At 42.6% G+C, this 21,885-nt stretch overlaps 10 protein-coding genes across 10 annotated transcripts; 2 read left to right on the forward strand and 8 right to left on the reverse strand.

Moving 5' to 3' along the window:
• Nucleotides 1–1,458: 1,458 nt before the first annotated feature.
• On the reverse strand, nucleotides 1,459–3,902 carry SAMD00019534_068230 (hypothetical protein; the record flags this gene model as incomplete). Its single annotated transcript, XM_012897935.1, has 7 exons — nucleotides 1,459–1,863; nucleotides 1,942–2,091; nucleotides 2,155–2,562; nucleotides 2,631–2,849; nucleotides 2,915–2,982; nucleotides 3,054–3,479; nucleotides 3,545–3,902. 7 exons carry the CDS (start codon nucleotides 3,900–3,902, stop codon nucleotides 1,459–1,461), a joined length of 2,034 nt encoding a protein of 677 aa, XP_012753389.1.
• Nucleotides 3,903–4,002: 100 nt separating this feature from the next.
• Nucleotides 4,003–4,509, reverse strand: SAMD00019534_068240 (hypothetical protein; the record flags this gene model as incomplete). Its single annotated transcript, XM_012897936.1, has 3 exons — nucleotides 4,003–4,070; nucleotides 4,174–4,312; nucleotides 4,411–4,509. 3 exons carry the CDS (start codon nucleotides 4,507–4,509, stop codon nucleotides 4,003–4,005), a joined length of 306 nt encoding a protein of 101 aa, XP_012753390.1.
• Nucleotides 4,510–4,941: 432 nt separating this feature from the next.
• Nucleotides 4,942–6,560, forward strand: SAMD00019534_068250 (hypothetical protein; the record flags this gene model as incomplete). The annotated part of the gene is made up of 5 exons (XM_012897937.1): nucleotides 4,942–5,280; nucleotides 5,346–5,603; nucleotides 5,672–5,821; nucleotides 5,893–6,064; nucleotides 6,124–6,560. 5 exons carry the CDS (start codon nucleotides 4,942–4,944, stop codon nucleotides 6,558–6,560), a joined length of 1,356 nt encoding a protein of 451 aa, XP_012753391.1.
• A 140-nt stretch (nucleotides 6,561–6,700) lies between these two features.
• SAMD00019534_068260 (hypothetical protein) lies at nucleotides 6,701–10,148 on the reverse strand (the record flags this gene model as incomplete). The annotated part of the gene is made up of 2 exons (XM_012897938.1): nucleotides 6,701–8,740; nucleotides 8,805–10,148. 2 exons carry the CDS (start codon nucleotides 10,146–10,148, stop codon nucleotides 6,701–6,703), a joined length of 3,384 nt encoding a protein of 1,127 aa, XP_012753392.1.
• Nucleotides 10,149–10,275: 127 nt separating this feature from the next.
• Nucleotides 10,276–10,631, reverse strand: SAMD00019534_068270 (hypothetical protein; the record flags this gene model as incomplete). Its single annotated transcript, XM_012897939.1, has 2 exons — nucleotides 10,276–10,382; nucleotides 10,496–10,631. 2 exons carry the CDS (start codon nucleotides 10,629–10,631, stop codon nucleotides 10,276–10,278), a joined length of 243 nt encoding a protein of 80 aa, XP_012753393.1.
• A 1,346-nt stretch (nucleotides 10,632–11,977) lies between these two features.
• Nucleotides 11,978–12,976, reverse strand: SAMD00019534_068280 (hypothetical protein; the record flags this gene model as incomplete). Its single annotated transcript, XM_012897940.1, has 2 exons — nucleotides 11,978–12,782; nucleotides 12,867–12,976. The coding sequence occupies 2 exons, from the start codon at nucleotides 12,974–12,976 to the stop codon at nucleotides 11,978–11,980; spliced, it is 915 nt and encodes a 304-aa protein (XP_012753394.1).
• A 909-nt stretch (nucleotides 12,977–13,885) lies between these two features.
• Nucleotides 13,886–15,304, reverse strand: SAMD00019534_068290 (hypothetical protein; the record flags this gene model as incomplete). Its single annotated transcript, XM_012897941.1, has 1 exon — nucleotides 13,886–15,304. One exon carries the CDS (start codon nucleotides 15,302–15,304, stop codon nucleotides 13,886–13,888), a length of 1,419 nt encoding a protein of 472 aa, XP_012753395.1.
• A 534-nt stretch (nucleotides 15,305–15,838) lies between these two features.
• Nucleotides 15,839–17,740, reverse strand: SAMD00019534_068300 (hypothetical protein; the record flags this gene model as incomplete). The annotated part of the gene is made up of 1 exon (XM_012897942.1): nucleotides 15,839–17,740. One exon carries the CDS (start codon nucleotides 17,738–17,740, stop codon nucleotides 15,839–15,841), a length of 1,902 nt encoding a protein of 633 aa, XP_012753396.1.
• A 1,162-nt stretch (nucleotides 17,741–18,902) lies between these two features.
• On the forward strand, nucleotides 18,903–19,631 carry SAMD00019534_068310 (hypothetical protein; the record flags this gene model as incomplete). The annotated part of the gene is made up of 1 exon (XM_012897943.1): nucleotides 18,903–19,631. One exon carries the CDS (start codon nucleotides 18,903–18,905, stop codon nucleotides 19,629–19,631), a length of 729 nt encoding a protein of 242 aa, XP_012753397.1.
• Nucleotides 19,632–19,904: 273 nt separating this feature from the next.
• On the reverse strand, nucleotides 19,905–21,759 carry SAMD00019534_068320 (hypothetical protein; the record flags this gene model as incomplete). Its single annotated transcript, XM_012897944.1, has 2 exons — nucleotides 19,905–21,543; nucleotides 21,689–21,759. The coding sequence occupies 2 exons, from the start codon at nucleotides 21,757–21,759 to the stop codon at nucleotides 19,905–19,907; spliced, it is 1,710 nt and encodes a 569-aa protein (XP_012753398.1).
• Between the last annotated feature and the right edge of the window lie 126 nt (nucleotides 21,760–21,885).

Consider the following 21,885-nt stretch of genomic DNA (forward strand, 5'->3'; position numbering starts at 1 on the left):
TGCTACCTTCATCCTCTTCACTTGATCTCGCAGGTTTCTTGCCTTCTCTCTTCTCGAAGGCTCTCATCCTCTGTTGCATATCACCCAACATTCCAAACAACCTCTCGAACTTGGTGTTAACGTCATCCTCTTGTACATCCTTCTGTTCATCCTTCTGTACATCCTTCTGTTCATTCTCCTTCTGTACATCCCCCCCATCCTTCTTGTTTCTTGATCTTGATCTTGACATTATTAAAGTAAACGAGTTATATATTTATATGGTGGTAGTCCAAATGAAATAAACTAGATTGGAGGCTGTCTGGCGGCAGCTTTTTGATCACTCGCTCGCGCAGCTCACTCACACACATCATTTGGAAGATCCGAAATAAACCATACATACATTATATATAATCAGCCTGGTCGAAGTGAAAAAAAAAAAAAAATTAACTGACGAGCCAATTTAATTGTCCCACAATGTTCCAATAAATGATACCCAATATTCAAACTCAAAAACTCACTTTTTATTCTTTGGTCCTTGGTGCAGCCTTTCTGCCAACTCCACCATTGACAACCAACTTACAAGGGTCCATTGAAGAAGAACACCAAGGAACCAACAATGTTGTAATATTATTATTAGTAGATAATATTCAAAATGTCATATGCATTGATATTAAGAAGGTACTGTAACTTTGGTTGGATGTTCCTATACTTTTGTTGGAAGGAAAGCGTGAATGATAGTCTTGCAAGTAGACACCTGTACCTTGATTGTTTCCTCAACAGCACATGTCTAAATGCACTCATTGACATCCAACTGAACTCCACCAAAGGTATCAAATCAGATCGTCCAATCTTCCTCAAGAATAGCTTGCGAGTGATAAATGACAGATTTAAAACAATACCTTTCCATGACAAATGAATATGTTAGTTTGGTTGATCTGATTGGTTGATTGATCCTGTGACCTACTTTTTTGGGCTATTGATATCTCATTCGCGGATTGATTAATTGTGTTTGAGAACTCTTTGTTCCAACAATGGAAAACGATTCCAACGAATAAGAATGTTCTGTAGATGTTTAGATAGACTGTCTTGAGTGAGTTCAACATTGGATCAATGAGTAGTATATCCCTTTTGTGATTGATATATGAGTAAGTTGACAATCCATCAAAAAGGTGATCAGTATAACATACAACTTCTGATTGATTATCTTGGTCAATAACTGTGATAGAGTGTTTTCCCATGTTTGTGTTGAGTTGTTGTTGGAATTGAATATCAACGAATCCTCAAGTCCTAATGAATAATATCATGTTAGTTGTTTGAGTGATGTTGATACATTTACACTTACTCCTTCCAGTTAACTTTGAATAATCTTGAAGTATCTCAAAGTGTTTGGTTCCAATCAGGAGTCCACACCAAGGAATATAGTATTCTATTGAGTAGATGGTCAATAAAGGCAGGCCAATTGACAATAACGAAGTATGCTTACGTACCATCATCAAACATGATAAGTGATTGTGTGTTATCTGGGAAGTTGAGTGTCTTTTGAATGTTGCACTTGACACCATACTCGAGGTCTGTGTCATTGGAGAATATGTCCATGAATCGATCAGCATTCTTCTTGGAGTCTGTGATGTAGAAGTAGTCATCGACAAACCTGGCGATCATGTTATAGGCACCTGGATCATTCTTGAGTAGACTTGGCTTCAATAGTCTATTGTCCAAATCGCCAAGGTATAGACAACATAATGTTGTGGAGCAGACTGATCCCTGAGGTATACCCTTCTTCTGTATGAATGTGTCATCATTGTACTTTACAGCATGTTCGAATATCAACTCCTGCAGTACCTCCAATACATGTGTTCTGTCCACTGAGTTTGGTACAGTTTGCTGGAATGAGTATGAGTGCGATTGATTGATTTGGTAAGTTGGATGTCCAAGTTCAATTTGGTCTTCCCTTGGACTTACAGATAGGAACTCTTTGAATGATTGCCTATTCTCCAAGCGAGTCTTCTCTTCAATGAAGTGGCCCAAGTCATCTGCTGATGTGGCCACAGTATGTGTCTCAAAGTGGCCAAGCTTGGACTTGGTCTTCATATTGGTGACCAAGTAATCCTTCTGTTTGTTTGTTTTTTTTAGAATGGTCATTCAATCCATCAATCATATAGTGATGATACATACATGAGTGATTACTTTGTCACAGATGATTGACATTAACTTCTCCTGGTTCAATGAATCGAAACACTTGTTAATGTCCAATGTGATCATGTAGATTGATTTGAGTGTACGTAGGATGGGCTTGACATTTTTGAACAGCTCGTATATGTGTAGTCTACTGCCAACTGTGCATCCAATCAAAGATGGGTTCCTAACAATCTCATAACGTAGTACTGGAAGGACGCCCCTTGACGCCAAAGAGTTACCAGACTCTTGGAAGTTGTACTCAATAATCGATGATCCTTCATCCGATATCAATGACAACTTGGTATTTGGATATCCAATGTTCACGATCGGACGAAGTGACTTCTCCTTGGGAAGGAATCGCAGGAATGATAATCCAGATCGTCTGTTTCCAAATATATTATGATCCTAATATTATTTGAATGAATGAGTGAGTCTGTGATTGATTGATTGATGGAGTGAGAGTGACATCATACCCTGAATGTAATTGATCGATAGTTGGAACGCTTGAGTGCTAGTAGTTGGACTCTGGCCATACGTATCCAATCAGATTTGATGTAATAGATGTAGTGTTTGGAACTGGCAGTATTGGTACAATAAAAGTGATTGGATATGATACTTGGTACCAAGTCTTCAAACATCCACCATAAGAACTGTCTGAGATACTTGAGTTTGCCAATGATGAACTGATCACACTGATGATAATGATGATGGGAAGGGTTAGCAATGACCATGGACATGACATGGACACTCGACATACATTGAACATGGACACAAAGTGATCGAGGTATATCTTGTACTTCTTTGTGATCAAATATTCGAGTAAACCTGGAGAATGATTGAATGATTGAGTGAGTGATTCGACGAGTCTGGATCCGGATTGGGATGGAAATACTAACAGTTGGCAAAGATGCTCTTGTTTGAATGTGATCCCCAGAGTTTGATTGAAGGGAATAAATTGTTGATGACGGTCAGGACGAAGCGATAGACATAGTGTACTTCGATGTTGGTACCAATCAATGTCTCTATGTTGAGCTGTGAGGCGTTAACCTCTATGTTTGTGAGGAAGTTGTTATGTTGCTTGCCCTGTGACTCGGCTACAAACTTGAGAAGTATGGCATCGTAAGGGAACCATTTGAGCTTCTTGAACACGCCAACAAACATCTTCCTGGTGGCCATCACCCTGTCACTCATTGATGTCAAAGCTGTATATGTATCATTATTGGGATGATCCATTGAGTTGACATTGAATGAACAAGTGATCGGTTTGCAGAATACATTCCACAACAATAGATCAACGTCATGATCAACAGTGTATGATCCATCTAATCATAGATTCAGAGTCAGTCAGTCATGAGTCGGTCAGGCTTGGACGAGGATGAGTACGTACACTTTGGAATTGAGTACTGTGCAACAGGTGCTCGCGAGTAGAGCATATGTGTTCGATGGAAGCTGATCTCATTGTTGACAGGTGGTGGTGCCATTGGCAGGGCCAGTGGCAGGGTCAGGGGATGAGCATCATGTGAGACAGGTGGTGGACCATCCTTTACAATATCGATTGGCATTGGCGTCACTGTCTTTCCATGTCTTCTCTTTCTCTTTCCTCTACGTGTTCGTTTGTTGTTGTTTGTCTTTGAAGTTGATGATCGAACAACTATAGTCTCGTCATGTTCTTGTAGTTCATCATCATCATCATCTAGGTCCAAGTCATCATCATCATCATAATGAGATCTATTCTTATTGTACATAATGTAGTAGCGTGTTACGGCTACTAGGTGCGCTGTTTATTGGATGAGTGATCGATCACCTCATCAACCTATCTATTTTCTATGTAATCAAGTATATCTATCACTTTCGTATCTTCTGCTCAATCTCTTTAGTTATTGGAGTGAATGGTGTATCAACTTGATTTATCTCTGTATTGTTATTAGCATGTTATTCATATAACTTCAATCAATTAATCGATCGAATGATCAACCAAAAATGACTGACATGACTGATGATCAGTCAAACACATACCAGTTGCAAACAATGATAAAGTACTCTGTTGTTTAGTTCTATAGTATTCCGATATAGTCTTCTTATTCAGGAACCATACCAGACATGTCATCGCAAGTAATGTTACCAATACAACTGTCAATCCTAGAATGACCTGTATCTATAACAATGATCGATTGATTGGATGCATAAGTGAACAACATCCCAATACACTTTATCATCTACTTGCTGGGCTCACTCAATGTCTATGACACATACTTGTAGCTTTGTATTGATCTCTGCTGACAATAACTCATTGTTCTTATCTGCCCATTCTTGCATCAACCTAAGACTGTCATCTGTTATCTCTACAGCCATTTGATTGATAGATACTTACTTATCTTGTAGGTAAGTAAGTAAGTCGCAATGATGAGATAATTATTGTGAGGGTATGTGTGTGAGGGTATGTTGTTGGACCAAGTTGGTCAAGAATGAGATAGAGAGGTGGTTGATGTCAGCTCACCCCTTCCCAAACAAACACAACCCACACAAATACATCCAGTCACTCACAGTGTCATCCAACCTTGAGTGAGCTCATTCATCTCAATCTCACTCTACCTCTCTACAACTACAACTACTACTACTACTACTACTACTACTACTTATACTAATATCAATCATACATACCAACAAACATTGAAATTCAAACAATCCAATCAACATCAACCAATCAATCAAACATTGACTGCTTTGAATAGACATCCTCCTTAATAAGAAGGAAAGTCCAAACAACAAGGATTAGACTAAAAGATGATGCACTCTATTTCTTCCAATAGCTCACAGCAACAACTACTGCAACAACAACAACAACAACATAATAATGCAGCAGCAGCTGTGGCAGTTGATGAGAACACTGTACCAATAGAGGTGGTAATCGTTGATCAAGAGTTGACAAAGGAGTTACAATGTGGTATATGTCTACAGATTATAAACAAGCCTAGACAGTGCAAGAATGGTCATCTATTCTGTATGGAATGTATTCTAATGTCCCTGAAGAAGTCTCAAGAGTGTCCCGAGTGTCGCTGCTCACTAAACATGGAGAAACTCTCGCGATCACTCTTTGTTGAGCGTCATCTTAGAACACTTAGTGTATGTTGTCATACTTCACGCATGATACTGAACGACATACTCACTTACTCAATCAATCAATCAAGGTATATTGTAAATTCCACTTCAAGTTCCAGAAGGGAGCGGGATGGGTCGTGGATGAGGATGGTTGCAATGAGATACTCACCTTGGAGAACTCTACAAAGCATGAGATCACATGTGAGCACAGTTTCGAATACTGTCGCTACAATAAAGAGTGTGGACTTATTCGAAGGAGACTTATGGACGCACATCTGGAAGTGTGTCTACATCGACCGGTAAAGTGCATGCACTGTGGCGGTGATTCAACATATACAGGTATCGACGTAAGTAACTTACCAAACCATCACCCAATGGTAGATACCAACTGACACATATATGTACATACTTTCAGAACCATTTGGTAGAATGTGACATGGTGGAGATTGAATGCGACAAGTGTAGCACCAAGCTCGTCAAGAAGGAGTTTGAGAAGCACAAACTAAACATATGTCCGAACTATCATATTCAATGTCCATTCTTTGAATCAGGATGTACAAAGACTGTATGTGTATCAATGACATTGACAAGACATGTACATCCACTCACTCGATCACTTGTTGTCTATAACAACAGTTTGATAGGAAATACCTACAGACACATATAGATGAATCACTGGCTGAGCACTTGCTAATGATGAAGACACATTACACCGATACCATCTCCACCATGAAGAAGGAGTTTTCCACATTGATCCAATCCAAGGATGACAAGATAAAGCAATTGGAACGCACTGTTAATGAGAAGAGTATGTCCATCTCACTCAATCGTTCAATCAATCAAACTAACTCAATCAATCCATTGTAGTTGACACAAACACAAAGGTGGAATGGTGTGTAAAGAACTATAGTCTATTGAAGAAGAAGGGATATATTCAATCGGAGAAGTTCTCAATTGGTGGATTTCAATGGTTCATTGGATTCTACACTGATGGCGACAGTATCGATAGCAAGGGATACATCAGTATCTACCTGTTCCTGGACACCAATCAGGTGCCCAAGGGCAAGAGTCTCACACTGGAGTACTATCTAAAGTTCTTCAATCAACGCGATCCAAGCCAGTCGGTCAAGAAGGACTTTAGGACGACGTTCCCGATCAAGGGTGGCCAAGGCTGGGGCGATCGCAAGGCAATACGCACATCGATACTTGAGAACAACGGATTCATCAAGGACGATCAACTGTTAGTCAAGACTGAGGTTATCATTAAGAAGACAAGCTGGTCGATTGAAGAGTCTGACTCGTAGACAAGACGAATGGTTGGTGGCAACAACAGCTACACATCAAAAGTCGGTCGCGACACTATTTTATGTACAAAGATAAATATATTTATTGCGGAAGCAACAAGTAATGGATCTGGACTCGACTAGATTAGACTGGATTGGACTCAGAGCAAGTCAGACTTTAGCGCACACTTGGGCTCCTTTTGGAGTGACAGGTCGTAGAGCTCTTGCATGGTTGGCGTGTGCAGGTCTTTGATAAAGGTTTGAATGATTGGAACATAGTTGAAGTGGTATGTCGTCCATTGGTATTGTTGAACCTCAGAGATCACTTTGTAGATGAGGATGTACTTGGATACATTGATGAGGTTGTTGTTACCAACGACGTTGGGATTACCCTCGTGGATGAATGTAAGATCGGTCAGGTAAACGCCAATGTATGGTACACAGGGTGGAACAGTGGTACGGAGTACCTCGCGGTAACTCTTGTAGGATGACTCGCAACTCATCTCACGCTCCATCGACTCGAGACTCTCAAGGTACTTCTTTGAGACCATCGAGCGAGAGTGCTTCAGACGTAGGACGGCAGAGTTGTTGAGACCCGCCAACAAGGACATCAAAGAGTTGAAGTTGTTGTGTTGGCGCAACTTCTCAGCAATCTTGATTATTCGCTCAATACGTTTGGCGCGTGTCTTTAGACGGTCTGGCTCCAAGATAAGCTTCACCACCCATAGGCTCAGCTCATTGAATCGGTTGATCATCTTGAGGATGGTGGGCGAGTGCTTGGTAGCATGTTGTTTGTTCCAGGCCTGGTTCAAGAACTCCTTCTGGCGGATGGCACAGTAGCAGAGATGATCAAACACGGTGAGTTGCTTGGCAATCTCATCATCTTCAAAGTCAAAAATGGAAGAAGGGCTGGTCACACCTTTGATGTAGTACTCATGCTCGTCCTTGGCAGACAGGGAGAGTGGGGCGCCGGTAGGTGAGTCCTTGGGGTATCGTCTCCATGATCCATTTGCCGGGAACTCATCGGAGAGTGTGATCTGAAGAGTAGGGCGCTTCCTTGGTGTGTCAGTGGTCTGTCCATCACTCTTGGTCCTGACCAACTCGGTGGAGTTGAAGCCACATGAACGCTCGACACAACCATGGATCATTGTACCCAGTTGAGGGAACACTAGTTTGAGCTCGCTGTCAACAAAGTCCACGAGCAGCTTGGCATCGTTGGCGTCAAAGTCCTCAGAGTGATGCTCCACCCAATACTTGATCACATTGGCAACGCGTAGTTGGATGGCCATTCTCTCCTTTTGTGGCACTTCACTGGGCACGCGGAATCTCTCAAGTAACTTCTCCAACAGGTCTCGGGTGACTGTGAATGAAGGATGAGTGATCAACATTGCCCTCATGAACATTAGGTCATGTGAACTCTCTGAGGTCAGACGGATCACCAACTTGTTTAACGACATGGCGTCAAGAGTTGTGACAATGTCCTCAACATCGTCCTCATCGTTGTTGGTGCAGTGATTATTGTGGTCGATGGCTGTCGGCTCGTCCCATATACTCTCTGGCGTCTTGATTGATGAGGGATAATCGATCATTGCAACACTAGAGGTTGTTGGTGGACTCGTGGCAACAGTGAATGACACTTGATTGAGGTTGGATGCCTGCTCACTTGTGGATTGTGGCTCAGCCTTGGTCTGGACGACTGGAGGACTGATCGCCAAGAAGATGCGTGAGCCTGGTTGGACTCCAAGTTGTCTGAGGGACTGCCTCATATCCAGCTTGGAGTCACCATCATTCATTCTCTTTAACGTATATGAGTTGGGCGACAGATCACTGTCCAGTGCGAGTGACTTGGGGAACTCAACGTCCAGGGGAGCGTTGAAGTCAATGTAAATCATCTTGGGAATATGATGGCTATCACTATCATTGCTGCTGAAAATAAACAACCTCTCGGGATTCTCTCTGAACTCCAGCTCTGTGCAATTATTGTATGACCAAAGGTTCCTGCTCATCTCCAATGCAAGTCCAGTGTCCTTTGATAGCAATGAGTAAGAGTTGGCGTTTGAAACTCCTTCATTGTTGATAATACATTCAAACAGAGTTGACACTGTAGCATTCTGATCAAAGTGCATACTAAGTTTAGTATCTCTTGGTGACTTGACAGATACTTGATATGTCCTATATCTTTGTCTTAGTTCCAACTTGTTCTGTGATTGAGGACAACTTGTTTGTTAGTACAAGACTGGACAGATACTGCCTCAAATGACTTACATTGAATCCAACGTGATAATCATTCAGAGTTAGGTTCTCGGACATCCAGACACCATCGGCATCGTCATCGTTGAGTCCAAGGAAGAGTCCACACTTTTTGGAGCGCTCTGAAGATATGCCTGCCCGCTGACAGGCTATCTTGAGTGCAACGGATATTAGAGTGTTGGGCTCAAACATCAACTGAATACATGTATATCGGGAGTATGATGCTGTTACAAACACATGGAGTGTAACCGATCCATACTGCATTGACATGATGTCGGCAATGGCCAGAGTGCGGAAGACCAACTTGGATTGCGCCGTGATGCCATATGTTGAGAACAGCTCATCCTCTTCCAACATCTGCTGTTGCTCTGGCTTCTCGCCATTCTCTAGGAAAAGACCGTACTGCGTCAGGTCGATGGTATGATTGAACTTCTTGTGTAGCTTGTGAATGATTGAGCGCACTGAAGAGAATGGCGTCAACTTGACGACGGCCTCAGCTGGCAACTCACTCTGATAGAACTTGGGGATGTGTACCTTGACATGGACGCTCTCCAGGTAAACAGTCTTGAGATCCAGGGTGTCTCCATCCTTTACACCAAGCTCCCTCAGTGGTTTGTCCTTGTGCAGTAGAGGCACAGACGAGTTGCGGAACAGTGCATAGCACTGTCTCTCCTCGCCTGGCTTTTTGTTTGTCAGCTCCCATTCCTCGTTGGCGTAGATTGCCTTTGGAAGGTTATCATAGTGTATCAGGTTTGGAATCAACATGTTGAGCAGCTCAGCCAACGTCGTCGATGGCGAAATCTTCATGTTCTTTTGGTGTGGCTTGGCGTGACTGGGTGGAGAGGCAACCCGCAGACTCGGTGACTGCGACTTGTTTGATGATCCAAAGTTTGCGGCCGCCACAGGTGGAGATGACTTGGACCTTCCAAGCTTGGACGAGTAGTTGGACAGTGGCAATGAAAGGTGAGCGCCACTAAAGATTGTTGACTTGCTCGCTTTCTTTGGTGAGGTCAGTGGAGAGTCTTGAGCGGTAGAGGTTGTGGACGTTGAAGTGCTGCTGGTTACATTGAGTGATGAGTGTCCATTGAGCTTGCTGTTAAAGTAGATTACATTGATGGTGATTACAGATATTGATTTGGTATCGACTCGACTCTTTGATGATGGTGATTGATGTTGTGATTGTTGTTGTATTTGAGGCTGGGGCTGAGTCTGAGTCTGAGGTGGAGATGATACCAAAGGTGGTGAGTTGAGCGATCTCCTCTTATCTGGTGACATCAACTCGATTACACTGGGAGGTGGTGATGATGGTCCAACTTGATTGTTGTTGTCATCACAGACAGTAGGATGTTGAGTTGACATCATGAATGTAGTTTGTTGCTTGACGCCACCTGTTGTTCTTGGAGTTGATATTGAGTTGGTTGGAAGTAACAATGTTGGTGCGCCACCACGATGGCTATTGCTATTAAAGGTATTATTTTTCAATTGACTATGTGTACTTGATCGAGAAGACAATGGTCTTGACCTTGAAGTGAATGTTGATGTTGAGCTGGTCGAGCATATTGACAGGTCCAATGATGACTTTGAATGTGTGAACTGTTTAAAGTTGGTAGATGATGTTGATGTTGATGAAGATGAGGAAGATGTATTTGATGAAGAAGAGGAGACATTGTAGTTGTTGTTGTTGTTGTTGTTGATGGTAGGCATACTACGATGTTGGAGGTGGTTGTTGTGGTGGTGGTCCTCCACCAGGTCCTCTCCATGTGTCTGTTGTCCGGTCGTGGCTCCATTTTGAGACTGTTTCAACTGTTTGGTTGAAGATTGTCGTTTCAAGAATCTCAACATCCTGATTTAGAAGATCGTTGGATATTTAATTTGAAAGTTTGATGGGAGTCTTTGATCAGTGTGTCCCGGGCAATCAAGATTGTTTGATAAAGTTGAAGTTGAAGGTAATTTAAGATGTTGGATAACTTGATCAGTCAAACTATATTATTTGAAAGATTGAGAGGAATAACTTTAAGTTGATAAGTTTCAAAAGTCTAGGCTTGTATTGTAATCTTCGATTTGTAATATATATTTATTATTATCTGTAGTATGTATCTTTAGTCTTATGTAGGTAAGATGTAGAATGAATGGAGACTGGGGAGATGCCTTTCCACTTGGGAATAGAGTTGGATTCGGGGTTGCGCGCCGCCCAGCCGTCCAATAGGAAGCTGTCAACATTGGTGGGCTTAGGTGAAAGGTCCACAATGACAAGTCACACATCACATTACATTCACATCACATCACATCTAAATCACACATCATTATACATTTATATTTATATATCACAAAGAGACACTCACACACTCATAAGATCAGAGTGAATGTGTGTGAGAGCACAACGACAACAACAACAACAAACAACAACGTATTGAGCAAGTAATCTTAATAATCAATCAAACGCCGCCTCTTCTCGAGATGGCCTATCTCTTGCTCGGAGAGATGTTGTCAATTCCTTCGTTCATTCACCCCACTAAAGGATGAATCAATCCATCAATCAATCAATCAATCAATGTTGATTCATCATACATAAATGTGGTGGCCTTTTCAAATATAGACTGTTTATTAATAACATCAATATTGTTGTGATCATCAACATCCATCTTGATTGGACCTACAAGTTTAATCTCACCCATAAAGGGCACTCGCCCCCATTCACCCCCATTCACCCAATCCAATCGTTCAATCAATCATCTCAACAACCACACTTAAGACTTACCACATTCACCGCAAACCCCTCCAATCAATCACATACAAGCTCCAACTAAAACACCATTAATGGAATAACCAATCCACACGCCTCCCCAAATACTCTTGTATATCAATTGTTTGATCAGTGACCGAGAGACACTGACCCGACTATGGATGACCCATCACACTACAATTATTGATTGTCAAGACCTAGTGTGTGAAAGAACAACGATGGTCCATTATTAGACTCTTGACATGACTTTAAATATATCTCTTTTGGTTGTTTATATGTATGTTATTTGATTATTATTAGAAATGATTGATTTGATAGTTTGCTGACTTAACTTGTAAGGCAGGAGGGTAAGAGGATGTTGAGCGCGCACTTCCATTCAATTAAAGTACTGTCACCCTTCTTGAGAAGTGGCGCGCTCCTCTCCTTTAAATCCACGCGCTCATCGTTAACGAGCTATCTCTTGAGGACACTCAAACAATGCCGAGGTTTGATTGAGTACTATTGCCTGTTTCTTGTATGATTGCTCGAGGTCAGTCTCTGAACTGGGCACAATATGATCAAACTCTTGTTCCATTGGCATATTGTGAGAGAGAATATAAGATGATCGAATAAGATTGGGGACTGCTGTTGGGTCGGAAGGATCATCGATTGCCTCATCAGAAGATGATAATGGTTTGTAGAGTGCTGGATTGAGGAATGGATTGGTCGCAAGACTATCTCCTCCCTCGGCCGAATCGAGTCCAACGTCATTCTGGAGAAAGGCGGATCCTGAAGATTGATCGCCCGGTGCTGAAATGTCTGCCTTCTCATCCAATCCACGTTGTCCCATCTCCAAAGATCCTTCCTCCTCACAGTTCTTGTACTTTGGTTGTTTGCTCTCATAGTATAGTACCAGAGCCAATTGAATCGCCTGGAAGATTGGCACCACAACGTATGTCATGAAGGCAAGGTATTCGAATGGCTCTCGGAAACATAGACTGATAATTGCAAAGATACCTCCAAACATATCCATTACAATGAATAGCTTGCTAAGACCTTGTGGTGACTTTGAACGATAGACCACCAAGAGTTGTGGGAAGAATCCTGCTGCCATGAACAAAGTGGCCAGAACAGAAACAAAGATCTCCATTCCCAATGCTCCATTAATGTCCACGAATGCCAAATATATGAATCCGGCCACAACAAATGATATCATGGCGCATCCGGCAATCATTGAAAATGTTGTCAAGAATGTCTTCTTCTTTGAGTTACTGATCAATTCATTTCCAATAGTTAGTTAGTTAGTTAGTATGTGACAGTGGAATTAATCCAGACAGGAAGGGAGATATACATACCTTTCATAATGTCTGATCTGGAAGAATATAACAAAGCAAAAGAATGTGAATAGGCACATTTGGATAATGAGGGCAACAGTCTCCTTCTCATAGATTAGGTAAGTACCCATGATAACTCCACAAATGTACCAAGATAGGAAACATAATTGTGATTGATTCTTTGCACTCTTCAATCTATAGTTGAGTCTAACTATTTTCAGATATAGGTTAGTCCTGATATCAATAAATCTTGATTATTATACATACTTTGTGGAATAAGTTGGACTGACCATATTATGGCACCAAGAATTCCGAAGATATTGGCAGCTACTTCGCTCTTCATTGTATTGTTGTTTAAATATTGGTTGATTGATAAATATAAAGATTACTCTAATCGTAGCACTCTGGAAGTGTGAGCGAAGAGCACAAATAGTTGAGTTTGTTAAAGGAAGCCACTCTTATATCTTTGAGTAACACCTATACTGACAAATACACAGATACAGATAGATATAGGTATATAGATAATATAAGTTTGTTGTTATAATTTGATTTAGATGTATTACAATTGAGTGTTGTTTATGTGTTGAGTGAATAAATGAATGAAATGGAGTGAGTGAATGGAATTGAACTTGTTGTTTGTTTGACACCACATGTCAAAAAGTACAAAACAACACGAAATTGTGATTTCCCCTGGGGATAATGGGGAAAGCGGAAAATGCCCAGTGGGGGTTGATCCTTTTACCAATTATTTTTCACTATTTTTGGATCAACTGCAGACGATTGCCCAGCCTCATATGGTAACAGCTTGCAAACCTTGCAGATTGAGATAATAATTATGTTGTGGGCGATTGTTATTGTGGGGTGTGTCCGACACACACGCACCACAATGATCCTATATCGGGTTATGTGATTGAATCCATCACATCTGATGATGTTTGATAACCAAAGGGATACACAATGATGATGATCATCATCATTGTTGTTGTTATTCTGAATTGATTTATTGAATGTTACCTTTCAATCAATCAATCAATTATAATCTAATTTGTCAATGTCGCAGATGATGATGAAGAGGTAGAAGTATGTTGTCTGTTCTTTGATTGAACGTTATGATTGTCCAATGTCGTTGATGTTGTTGTTGCTGTTGTAATCGAGTTGTTGTTGTTGTTATTGTTACTATTGATGATATCAAGATCCCAATCTATTGGTATCTGTTTAGATTGAACTAATATATTGTTTGACTTGCTAAAGTGTTTGCATCCAAAGAATCCTTTGGCCGCAGAGAACTGTGAAGGATGCGAAGCCGTGAGAATAGTGTGTCGTTCACCGTCAATCAGTGACGCCTTTTGTTGAGCCTGCTTGCCCCAGAGCAAAAAGATGATTCCAGTGCGGACACGACTGAGCGTGCTGATGACAACGTCGGTGAACTGCTCCCAACCCTTGTTGCTGTGTGACTCTGGCACACCCTTGCGCACCGTCAGACAGGTGTTCAACAGGAGGACGCCCTGGCGAGCCCATTGCTCGAGGCCGCCGTGGGACACCTTCTTGCAGACGCCCAGGTCGCTCTGGAGCTCCGTGAAGATGTTGGTGAGTGCCGCGGTGATCGGTCCGGGACCCACCGAGAATGAGAGGCCGTTCGCTTGGTAGGTGCCGTGTGGTGGGTCCTGGCCGAGTATGACGACCTTGACATCGCCAAAGTCGGTCAGGTTAAACGCATTGAATATGTTGTCGACGGGAGGGCACAGCATGATGCCCGTCTCCTTCTCGGTGTCGAGAAAGTCCAGCAGCGATCGCATGTAAGGCTTGTCAAACTCTGGCATCAGCTGTGTTCTCCACTCGGGTGCCTTCAGCGACAGTCTTATCTGTTCACTGTAGCGTATCTCCTTTGGTTCAACAGGTTGAATGGACTGATACTTGACTGAGCCTTCTTTGTTTTGAAATTGATGTCTTTTGTTACTTTGATATGATGTTGTTGTTGTTGATTCTGATCCTGATTGATTGTTTTGTTGTTGTTGTTGTTGTTGTTGATGTTGTTGTTCATGTTGTTGTTTAGATGATAGTAGTGTATTATGATGTAGTTGTTGTGGTTGTAGTAGAGTGTTGTGGATGTGACTGGTTCCATTGCTTTGTAGATGTTGATGTTGAAAGATGATGAAGCTCGATATATCATTCTTGGTGTTGAGCAATGTAGGTGATGATTGGAATGGATTATGAACCATTGGTAGTGTTATCTGTTGTTTAATAGTGCTATCCTTTTCACCTTCTTTCTTTCTCTTCTTTAGATTACTATTGCTATTATTATTGTTGTTGTTGTTATTATTGTCATTGTTCATCATCATCATTGTCATCGATGACAGTGATGTAGTTGAATTTGTGAAGATGTTACTATTGTTATTGCTATTATTATTGTTATTATTGTTATTTATGTTGATCATGTTGCTATTACTATTCTCATTCATAGTGTTGTTGTTGTTGAATACAAAGTTGTTATTGTAGAATTGCTGTTGTTGTTGTTGATGATGTTGCTGTTGTTGTGATTGATATGATGGATGAATAAATGAATGAGTCGTTGTAGTAGTATCGTATGGTGATGAATAAATAGGCATTGATTGATTGTGATTGATTGATTGATTGATCGCTAATCTGATTGATTGAGTTATAGTTATCAATGTATGTGTGACCTGTCTTCTTTCTCTAGAGTTAAGTATTTGAATGTTATTGACCCTATCCTAAAGTCAACTCAATCAATCTATCTATCTAGTGTATAATATGTAATGTGTAATATATATGTGTATGTATGTATAAATTATAAGTATGTACATGTAATAGGAGTTGGGAGAATGAATGGTAATCCTTGCTTGAGCTGAATGAATGAAAGTGCCCCCACACAAGACTCTTTCATTCATTTTTTCACAGAAGTTCTCATCCAACACACTTTATTCAAAAATTTGAATAAGTCAGAGAGTGTTGTCTAACGGTCAACTTCGAGAACTTCAAGGCTTCAGTCGATGATCATCACGTGGGAACATTGATGATCTGCGTACATTGGTAAGATTCAAGTATGCCATTGTCAATCGTTCCAATCCAATTGAGAATCCACCATGTGCCACTGATCCATATTGGAATGAATCCAAGTAGTGCTGACCAATCGTTGTTTCCAACCTTAGTCCACGCTTACGTGCACTCTCTTTCAGAGTGGCAAGGTCATGAATATGTTGTGAACCAGTGGCCACTACCAATCCTCTGATGATCAACTCAAAGTAGTTGGCTTGTTTTGAATTGGAATGATTGGCCATCACATAGAACGCGCATGTATCCAAGGGGAACTTGTCCAAGATGAAGTAGTCCACACCATAACGCTCCTTTACGAACTTGTACAACATCCTCTTCTGATGCACCATTAGATCATAATCATACACTGCCTCGCCATTCTCTACCAGTATGGTCTTGGCCTCGTCGAGCGTGAGTACGAGTGTTCGCTGGTTGGGTCCAAACTCCAATGGCTCAAACTCGAACTGCTCTTTGAATGACTCTGCCTCGCTGGCATATCGCTGGTTCAGTCCTTCCACGATCGAACGGATCAGTGTATCAGCCTCATTGAGTATGTCGTGGTAGTCGCGCTCAATGACCATCTCGACATCCATGCTCGTGTATTCGGTGAGGTGCTGAAAGGTCTTGCCCTGATCAGCACGGAACACAGGCCCGACCTCGTAGACCCGGTGCATGTCGCCCAGCACCACCATCTGACGATAGGGAATTGTCGTGCGAATGAGCTGTGCAGGTAGTTCGTCCAAGTATTGCATGCGGAATGTTGGGCCGCGATGTTCGTCAGGTGGCGCATGGACGACGCGCGGAGTATGTATCTCGATAAAGTCGCGATTGTTTAGACGATCACGGAATAGTAATCCAATCGACGACTGTACCTTGAATATGAGCTTGCTGGAAGGCCCGCGTAGATCGAGGACACGATTGTCGTACCTCATGCTGGGCATGAAGTCAATGCCATTCTTTGCCTTGACCTTGTTCAATGCCAATATGCTCTGCTCGTGTTGGCTCAGTGGCGTGTTCTTTGCCTTGTACTCTAGGCTATCGATCTTGCTGAACACATGTGATGGGATCTCCAAACTATCGTATGTCAATGGGAGATTGGGAGGAGTTGCCGACGACACGTACAGGGCATGGAGTACCAGCTCGAGATTTGTGATCGTGCATGTCTCTACCGGTTTCTCAGACCTGGTCACAGTCACCTCAACATGTACAATCGATTCCTTGTTGAGGTGTCCAATGAATCGAATGAAGTTCCTTGTTGACTCGATAGTCGAAGATGTGTCTGTTGGAGTGGTCTCAGTCTTTGTGCGTGATGATGCAATTGTTGATGCGACTCCTTGAATAGTCTTTGATGTTCCAAAGTCGCGTAACTTGATGAGTGCCAAGTTCTTACCATGACGACCAATAGATTGTAATCTAGCAACAATGTAGAATCGTTGATCAATCAATGATTCATTAATATCTGCAATTGATATTGTTGTTATGTTACTATTTTTGCTATTGTTGTTGTTGTTGTTGTTGTTATTGTTGTTTGAGTCATTTGAAGGACATGGAGGCGCGAGCAAACCTTGAGATGATGGTGGAAGGTGACCAAAGTTTGAACCTTGTTGAATGACAGGACTGGGTGATGGTCCTTTAGGATGTTTGATAAGATGCTCCTCCTTTCTCAATCTCTTCATCTCCTTCTTTAGTGCATTCTTGCTAATTGGCAATGTTTCTGTTTGTGCTGTTGTTGCTGTTACAGTTGATATTGGTTCATTCAAAGTAGTAACAACAGCCACCTGAGAAACTCTTTGATGTTGAGTTGGCTCAACTTCGATACCTGTGTCACTATTAATATTCGACATCACGTTATATTATTATATATTCATTGTATGTTTTAGTGATCCAGTTTAAATGAATGATCAGTTGCCATTTGGATTTGGCCTTGACCAACTTTGACAACTTCTGGAAAAAACCTGGAAGTCCACCTTTTGAACATGATCACCAATCATTCTTGATCTGTACACGTACTTCAACTTTATAACTTGGATGATGTAATTGATATAGATCAGATAGATGGCTCTACATTATGTAGAGGTGATAACACCACCAACATTCAACACACACTATTCATTATCAAACTTAGAGGTCATGTGATTATAAGATAACAAACCACCTCCAATGTATCGAATCAATTGAGATAGACAGTACAAGTATACATACCTTGAGTAGAGTGCAGCGCAGTGCAAGTAATGATTGATTGATCACACATCCGCATATTGTCATCAGATTCAACATCCACAAGTTAACACAGTGTTGATCACTCACCCAAGCAATCAGTGTGTGAGTTATAAATAATGATTGAAAGGCACTCACCCTCACCATCACCTGCCACTCACCCAAGCAACACACTTATAACAATCATACTTAATACTGTTGTCCATTAACATCAACACCAACAAACACCCACTGTTGTTAACCAAGTTAAAAATTACAACTTACATACTTAGTGTATTACTTACTCTGAGTGATAGGGTGGGTTCAAGTGAAGTAACATCAGCTGATGCTTCAATATGTGAGAGTGTGGTCAAGTTGAGGCAAAAGGGCAACTAACTTGTCATCAATCAATCCAATCCATCACACACTCAAATACATTAACATTATAAGTGTGATTGATTGATTGAATTGAATGGGCAACGAGTGGAATAGAGGGTGGTTGTTCATGTGATCAGCCTAGAGAGCCACAGTCATTTCCCCTTTCTTCCTTTCCATTCCCCTCATAACACCATCCATCAATCCAATCAATATTGTTCGATTGATCAATTATATATTAATACCAAACCTATAATAATAATTATTATTATTATTAACTTAAATAGAAAGATGTTATGCTTAGACAATAATGTTATGATATGGAAGATTGGAAAGAGTGAGAGAGAATGGATAAAAGAGAAGTTGGATAGTTTATATGATGATTATACATTGGGCGAGTTACATCAACAATCATTAAGGATGGGTCAGTGTACAATGGCATTGATCCAGGTGACTCCAACACAAGATGAGACAGACCGTCTAATGACAATGGCCGCCAAGAGCAATGGAAAAATATCCGGATTAGTTGGATGGTGTGACATCACTGATGGCGGTGCCGAAGCCGTCGCCAACCTCCAAGAGCGTTACAAAAAGTCAATCATCAATGATGTGCCACTACTGGTGGGCCTCTGTCCAATGCTGGAAGGCATCCAACAAGACTGGCTCACATCACTCATTCTCAGACCTGTCATCAAGTACATGATTGAGAAGAAGATAGTCTTTGAAGCTAGAGTCCGCCATGACAATGTTCACCTGTTGGCCAAGTTTGCCAAACAATATCCAAAATTGACAGTGGTCCTCGATCACATTTCAAAGCCTCGTGACCATGCCCAGCTGGATGCCTGGCGCAAGGATCTCAAGATCCTGAGCAAGCAGTCCAAGAATGTATACTGCAAGATGTCTGGAATGTACTGTGAAGTCACCAAGGACTTTGGACGCAACTTGGATATGGCCGAGGTGATGCCAAGAGTAGCCCCAATGCTCAATCACATGATCAAATGTTTTGGATCAAAGCGTCTGATGTGGTCCTCTGACTGTCCAGCGGCAATCCGCACGCACCAAGAATGGAACAACTTTACATCACAATGTTTCGAAGGCCTGACCACCAACCAACTAATCGACATCTTCTTTGGCAATGCATCAAAGATATACACACCAAAGTGATCCACTACTGGATGGAACCATTCCAATCTATCAATCAATCAATCACACTTGTGTTGTATGATTAAGGTCAACAGCACAACTTTTAAAAGGCCAACGACAACTTGTTGGCCTAGACGACCATTCATGTAAATAAAGAATTCGAAAGGGAAGACAGGTCAAGTTGAATTCATTCATTCCTAGAAGGTACTCCATCCAGGAAGCTATGGAACGCTGCTACAAAACACAAGTGGCGAGCAAGCGATTCGCGAGGGAAGGAAGGATGGAGGTTGGGGTTTATGGAGTGAGTCTCTTGGGGTCACGTGGGAACATGGAGGTCTTGCGGATGTTGCCAATGCCGAGGTACAGCATGACAACTCTCTCGAGACCGACACCACCACCAGCGTGAGGCGACGCGCCATACTTGAAAGCGTCGATGTAGTCCTGGATGGAGGCCACGTTGATTCCGTGGCTGATGGCATTCTCCTCGAGCATCTTGGCGTCGTGGATACGCTGTGCGCCCGAGCAGATCTCCTCACCTCTCATGAAGAGATCGTAGGCGTTGGCCAGCAGAGGGTTGGCGGGGTCGCGCATCGTGTAGAATGGACGGGCGGTGGCGTAGAACTTGTCGATGATGTAAAAGTCGACGCCGTGCGACTCCTTGATGATCTTGCCCAGCTTCTTTTCCTGGGCGGTGCTGATGTCGTTGTCGACGACCTCCTCACCGATGGCCTTGAGCATCGCTGCAGCCTGGTCAAAGGTGAAGCGGGGCGATGGGCGCGTGTACTTGAATGGCTCGAATCCGTACTGAGCCTTAACCGACTCGATCTCCTTGGCGAAGCGCTTCTCGAGTCCCTCAAAGATCGAGGTCATCAGGTTGTCGAGCTCGTCCAACACCTCGTGGTAGTGCTCGCGGAACGCCATCTCAATATCGAGTCCAACAAACTCAGTCAAGTGACGATGAGTGAGCGAGTTCTCGGCACGGAACACTGGTCCGATCTCAAAGACGCGCTCCATATCCGCACAGATGGCCATCTGCTTGTAGAACTGTGGCGATTGGGCAAGGTAGGCGTGAGTGTCAAAGTAGCCCAGCTTGAAGACTGATGCGCCCGACTCACTGGCCGACGAGATCATCTTTGGCGAGTGGATCTCGATGAAGTTTTTGTTGAGCAGGTACTCTCTGAAGAGCATGCCGACGGCCGACTGCAGCTTGAAGATGGCCTGGTTGGCAGGCACACGAAGGTCGAGCACACGGTTGTTCAGTCTGGTGTCCTGCAGGACCTCAGCAAACTTGTTGGCCTTGGACTTGTCCTCCTCGAGGCCCTTCTTGACCTCCTCAGACAGTGAGAGGTCCTGGAGCTTCTGCTCGATGGCAGCGACGTCCTGACGCTGACGCTCAAACACCTCGGTGGGACGGGCCAAGTCCTCAATCTGCAGTGGCAGGTGCAGGGCCTCAGACACGATGAACAGGCTGAGCACGGCAATCTCGACGTCCTTCTGAGTGCACGACTCGATTGGTGCGGTGGTCTTGACGACCTTGCCCTTGACCTCGACGATCGACTCCTTGGTGATGCCTGCGGCAAACTTGAGCATCGACTTGGTGATGAAGTCCGACATGAGCAGAACGGCCTGCACGGTGGACAGGGCGTCGCGCAGCGAGATGAACACCAGCTTGTTGCCCTGGGCTCTCGACACGTGCACACGGGCAAACAGCAGCACCTCTTGGCCCTCGAGCGAGGGGTTGAGGTCGGCTACACGAGTGAATGTGCGACCTGGGCGTTCCTGTGATTGATTCAAAGTGAGCTTTCCAAAGTTCTCACCACTTGTAACAATCTCCTCCTTTGGTTGTTGTGGCTTCTGTTGACCATCTCCTGGTTGCTTGAAAGCCTTCTTCTTCTCTTCCTTTTGTTGTTTCTTTAGTTCTCTGTTCAATGCCCTGTCATTGTTGTAATTTGATTGATTGATTGATGATGTAATTGGTGACATGTTAGATTCATCATATTCATTGTTCGTTTGATTGAATGTTTCGATCGATTGATTGATTGATTGATTGATTGATTGATTGATTGAATGATCTGTACTTTTTGCTCTTCTCCTCACCAGCAGCGGCGGCAGCGGCAGCAGCAGCGTTTTGTTGTCCTGTTTCTGACATTGACTAATATATATAATGTTTATGTTATTGTGTTATTGATACAACAAAACAAACAAGTAGTACCTGTATTTATAATATAACTTTTGAGTTGATCAAGCAAGTAAACTGAGAATGCAACTTGAGCTG

Source organism: Acytostelium subglobosum, assembly GCF_000787575.1.
Source record: "Acytostelium subglobosum LB1 DNA, scaffold: scaffold13, whole genome shotgun sequence".
Classification (NCBI taxonomy): domain Eukaryota; phylum Evosea; class Eumycetozoa; order Acytosteliales; family Acytosteliaceae; genus Acytostelium; species Acytostelium subglobosum.